This window comes from Pelobates fuscus, chromosome 12 (genome assembly GCF_036172605.1).
Source record: "Pelobates fuscus isolate aPelFus1 chromosome 12, aPelFus1.pri, whole genome shotgun sequence".
NCBI classification, from domain to species: domain Eukaryota; kingdom Metazoa; phylum Chordata; class Amphibia; order Anura; family Pelobatidae; genus Pelobates; species Pelobates fuscus.
In genome coordinates, this window is record NC_086328.1 from 34,222,174 (window position 1) to 34,228,173 (window position 6,000).

Consider the following 6,000-nt stretch of genomic DNA (forward strand, 5'->3'; position numbering starts at 1 on the left):
GCATATTGTTTATAGCAGTACAAGGCTTTGCATTCTTTTACTTAAATTAGTGCAGTATATAATCTAAATGGAAATATATTCTGTTTTAGCAAACTCTTCTTATATCAACAGATAACCTCTTACTGTCACTTAACTGCATGTAAAACTGTACGCAGAAAAGCATTTCTTTCTGTGTCTGTATTTAAGCTTGCCATAATAAAAAAATACAATGTAAAAATTATATATAGATATACAAGTATATATAAAAAAAAAACAAAAAAAAGAATCCTTAGGATATATGAAAAAAAAAAAAATGTTGCCTATACGGGAGGAAAGTAAAACAAACCAAGTAATCTTTTATTTTGTTACAGTCTTGAAGCATTAAACCAAGTTGTCTACATTCCACACCAATGTGTTAAAAGACTCCTTGATACATTATGTGACAAAAGACATTTTAACCTGCCCTTTTTTGTATTTATTGAGTAGCAGAAACTCTACAAAAAAAAAACCCTTTCTGGATCTAGAACTGGGTGGCTGCAAGGTTGCCCCATAAATGCATTCCCCCTCATCCAGAATTCTGTGTAATTCATCCCAGAATGCTTTGCTCAGGACGTGCTGGTTGACCAATGCTTATACGTAGAACTACAACTGCTAGGGCTGGCAAAGCATCATGGGAGTTGCAGGATTTGACTACGCCAAGCAAACATGCATGTAATGGCCACACAGGAACCCTTGCACCCAAGCACAAGTTCGCAAACGTTTAATATATTATTATTTTTTTTTAGATTTAACACTATAATAACAAACGCAGACACGCCCTGTAAGCAAAGTCCTCTTAAACCACAGCAAAACATTCAGCAAAGTGTGCAGATCCACTGGAGCCATTACCCAATGATCACAAAGAAATGCACACCGTGTAATCAGCTTGCTTAGCCTTCAGCAGTAAACACAAACACACAGCTCAATAGAACAAAGGAAGGAAAATCTCCCATTGTTTCTAAATCATTCCCTTTCCAGAACCAGGCACTTCAATCATTCGCCTGATGACAATATGCTGCTGATTGAAGACACACCTTGGGGTCTATTCACTAACTGCAGAATTTGCAACAGCATGTTTGGCCACTTTTATTTGTCTAAATTTGACTTTTTTTTTTTTTAAGCATCTGATTGCAGCAGTGAATTTGCTTGAGAATAGAAACATGGCAGCTTAATGTCCTTGCTATAGGGAAAATCTAAGTACCATAAGCGCTATGGTGCGTTATAGTGATTATGGTGCACTATAGTGGTGGTTCCAGGAGTCCCCTGACGCTGTCCCACAGTAAATAGTCAAGCTGTTTCGCACTTGTGTCTCCTCTCATTTCATTAAAAGAACACTATACTTCCCGTGTGTCTAATTAGAGTACATTACATAGTTACATAACTGAAAAGAGACTTGCGTCCATCAAGTTCAGCCTTCCTCACATTTTTTTTTTGCTGTTGATCCAAAAGAAGGCAAAACAAAAAACCCAGTTTAACCCCTTAAGGACCAAACTTCTGGAATAAAAGGGAATCATGACATGTCACACGTCATGTGTCCTTAAGGGGTTAAAGCACTTCCAATTTTGCACCAAACTTGGAAAAAAAATCCTTCTTGACCCCAGAATGGTAGTCAGATTTATCCTTGGATCAAGAGGCTATTACCATACATTGAAAAATTATATCCTTGAATATTCTGTTTTTGCAAGTATGCATCTAGTTGCTGTTTGAACATCTGTATGGACTCTGATAAAACCACTTCTTCAGGCAGGGAATTCCTCATCCTTATTGTTCTTACAGTCTAAACGCATGACCTCGTGTCCTATGTAAAGTCCGGTTTGTGCCCATCATGTGGATAAAAAGTGGTTTTACTTACCTTTTTCCAGCACAGAGGATCTTTGAACACTGCTTGCCTCTCTGCGTCCTGCGACATCATTGAGGAGGCAAGCCTTCCTCCAATGAGGGGCCATTCCAACTCTGGGACCTGAAGCACATGCACAGCTAGTGCCACAAATGCATTCAAAGCTTCTCGTAGGAAAAACACTAAATATAGTTCTATGAGCTGCAGGATCACATCACATGACATTGCCAAAAAAAAAACTGCATTATTTTACATTGCAGGATTAATGACAGCGCCCCTGCACACAGACCACTTCACTGAGATGATGTGGTCTGGGTGACTTCATTTTTCTTTTAATGTGGAAAGTCAAACATTTGCATTAATGACTTCAATTTCACCCATCAATGGACTTCATTGTCTGGGAGCATCAGCTGACACTCACAGCCAATTAATTAAATTCAAACAGAGACAAAATTGACATATGTAGTGCGGAAGGTGAACTTCAGCTGTAGATATATCATAGAAGAGCGGCCTGACCAGAAGTGCCAGGTAACCTTCAAACAACTTATTATAAAGTGGTGAAAATGTAAACATTTGAATGCCATTGGTTATTTAGTGAATAAACGCCAGAGAACTGTTTTGAGTCTTTAACCAAAATCCAATATTAAGGCAAAATAAAATATTTTGGGCTACATTTTGTGCTTAGGTAGTCTGTTACCTACCACTGTTAATTGAAAGGGAATGAACAATACAGACAACTGCAGTGGTTATGGTGCAATGAGTCCCCTGGCACCTGTCCACTGTTAAAGGAACACTCCTACCACACAACAACTTAAGCTCTTTTAAGTTATGGTGGCAAGAGTATCTAGGCCTCTCTCTGCACTGCAGTATGAGGAAAGTTTAGCTGGGTGCCCAGTGAGAGAAATGGTAAATTAACTTAAATTGTTTCGGGTATTGGTAAATGTTCCTTTAAAGGTCAAATTGTCTATGAATGGTTTTACACTGATCGGGGTGCCAGGGTTTGCCCCCCTCTTCACTGATATCACTAAAGCGAAGGTTCCTTTTACGAATTAGCAATATCAATTTGGGACACAATTCATTGGCTAAGAGTGTCTGCTGTGGTACATGCTAATTTGGAAGTGAGAGCTTCTGCTTTAGCAATACCTGTCAAAGAGGGGTTGGATTGAAAGCATCCAGAAGACACAGGTGAGTAACAAAGTGTTCAAAGACATTCTTAACCGTGAGATGGTTCCAGAGGACTCTTGGCACCATAACAACAGTGGGCTACAGTGCTTGTGGTGCTTAAACTGACCCTTTAATAAACAACAAGAAGAAACAGATTATTTAATGAAGGCACTTTTATAGTTCATCTTAAAGAAACACTCCAAACACCATAACCACTACAGAACACTGCACACGTTAAGTGCAAGGAGTACCCTGGCACCCTCCTGGAGTAAGTAGTATAACTGTTTAAGAACAGTTCGACAAATGACCTGGGGTATGTTAGGCACCCACTATGGCCACTGAGCCAAGCCCGGCCGTGCAGGGCCAGGCATGTGGTCTGAAAGAGCTTAACTGACACTCTCAGTCAATGATGCGAAAGGAAGCTCCTAAGAAGAGGTTTCTGGTAGCATGGAAGGTGGCGAAAGGCCCTCACCAGACCCCAGCTAAGATGTCAAACCATTCTTAATTTCTGTCAGTGGGCAGGCTTACAAAAATTGCTAATCTAATAAAAAAACGGTTCCTGTTCTGGCTAACGGGCAACTGCATGGAAGCTCTGTCTTACCCAGCATGCTTTGTGATTGGTCTCGAAAGCAAGGAATTTTTCCCTGCAGCAAGTTTGAAGTAACTAAACATGGTTGAACAACATATTTTTTTTAGAAAAATGCCTTATTCTACATACATCGCTAGCTACAATGTATCAACATAATTAACTGTGTCATTTTGCATGGTCCCTCAAAAACATAATACAAGAACTTCTAATCTGGCAAATTTAAAATTTCTACAGCTTTTTGGACTAAGAACCCTCCAAAGACTGGTTCACCAACTTCGCATTACTAGGCCGCTATCAATATATTAATTTCACATAAACAGTTTCCATAACGCAAAGCAGTTTGCCCGGTTCAGCATCATGGGAAACATTATCCACAATAGCTGCTATAAAAAGATTAGCCATCATTGATTATATATATCAATGAAAATATATTATATATTGTAGCCTAAAATGTCTAATAATTCTAAATAAATGAAAGGGGGGGGGGGGGACAGCTATTACAAAAAATAGTGTCAGAATATATTGACTTTAAAACTTCTTCAGTTGGTAAAAAAAAAAAAAGGGTAGAATGCTTGAAACCAGAGATCTTGTGTAATATATCCTGGGGTTTGCCCTACGGTCAGAGTAATGGAAGCTGTCCCAACAAGCAACTCGGTTTGCAATGTCAGGCTGATCACTAGGCTAAATTTCAAAGCCTCACTTAACTAATCTTTAGCAGGCAGAGCTGGTTCTACCTAAATGAATAAATAACATTACTCAGACAGACACTCCTAGTGAGTCATAGCAGATATTTCTTACAACAGACTGCAGACTTCAATGCTTTGCTGCAATGGTACAAGATTGCAAATGATTCCAATGCAAATGTGTTGATTCTAAAGTCCAAATGCAACCACCTACAGAAATCCCTGTATAGTTTAATGGTGACTGTAGCCAGTAGTCTTTGACAATCAGCAGTTAACTCTCCAGTGATAGTTATTTACAAGTCCCAACATGGTCCCAAAAGAATAAGTGTACCTGTGTTCTCCATGTCATGTAGTTTTACAAATGGGGTGCTGTACAAGTTGGCTACTAGTGATCGATAGAATATATCTAAAATTCTAGATGGTTAAACTAAACAGCTCAAACAACACAGAAAAAGCTAAAAACAAATCGGATAAGACAATAAAAATTCTGACATATTGTATTAATTCAGCTCTATATTTTACATACACATCAGTGCAGGATGCATTTAGTGTTTCATTAATATACCGAGCCACATGCCACTATTTTGACATGCCTGGTTGGCTGTAAACACAACATGCATGTACAGAATGTTACAACAGTTAACATATCAAAGCCCTAGACAGGGGATACATTTTATGTATGGCTGGTGATGATCTATATGGTATGCAGACAAGGGATCACAAAATGCACATCACTCACCTTATGTAAGGGCTTGCTGCTGCCAGGATGTTCCTCTGCACAGGGATCTCCTGCTCCTCCAAAACTAACAGGGCATCACAGAAGTCAGACTCTTCCCTGAAAGCCCCCAATGCCCTCAGGAGCTTGGCAGCATGCTGAGGGTCAGATACTATGGTGAGGTTGGTGGGTTCTGTCATGGTTGGTCAGGGTGGCTATTTACAGAATGGGGTGGGTAGGGGGTGCTGTATTACCAAGGGACCTGCATGCAAGATCTACTGCAGGAGGAGTCCAGGGAACTTGGAGAAGATGTGAATGTGGAATGGCTGAGGGTAGTGAGAGTTGCAATAAGAGGTAGTGCATGTAGAGGAGTTTCATGGAAGGAGGGAGGGGTAGTTGCAGGAGATTTTTTTTCAGTTTGCCTAAAGATGCAGCAATGGGGCTGACATGTACACTGTGAGGTCTGTCTCCACGCCTCTCACAGAAACTCAGTGGCAAGCCTCAGCCTCCTCTGACGTCATCATCTAGCGCCTCGCACCACGTGTCAAAACACAACCTGCCCCCAGCACAACACGTGCGTCACAGTCCTAGTGCCAGTGCCAGTGCCAGTGCCAGTGCAAGGGATGAGATTAGAGGGGTATGGTACTGAGGGCACAGGCTGAGCATGTGAGAGCACAGTAAACCCCTTTTCTCGGCTGGGTCATTTTTTGTGGTTTATTCCCTGCTATTTATCACAAGCCTATGACCTTCTACCATATCATGATATTAGTGTGTACTTTATTGCAGTCTGACCAATGAGGCTCTGTTTCCCTGATTTTTACTGGTGTGTATTACTTTATTTTTTTAAGGGCCAATCTGTGCCTCAATGGAACTTTAATGTATTTGGTAGATTTATTCCTCATTAGTATGCTGCAATATTTGCACAAAAAATAAATAAACGTTTTGCAGAATGCTGCATTATAAGCCTGCCTCCTTAATGTCAGGAAGACTTCCT

The 6,000-nt window shown here is 40.2% G+C and overlaps 1 protein-coding gene across 1 annotated transcript in view; it reads right to left on the reverse strand.

Annotated features, from left to right (window-relative positions):
• Positions 1–5,472, reverse strand: part of GAN (gigaxonin) — a 71,519-nt gene extending 66,047 nt beyond the window's left edge. Inside the window, exon 1 of the mRNA XM_063437226.1 lies at positions 5,031–5,472. Within this exon, the coding sequence (XP_063293296.1) occupies positions 5,031–5,206 (176 nt within the window). The 5' untranslated portion in view covers positions 5,207–5,472. The remainder of the gene's footprint in view (positions 1–5,030) is intronic.
• Between the last annotated feature and the right edge of the window lie 528 nt (positions 5,473–6,000).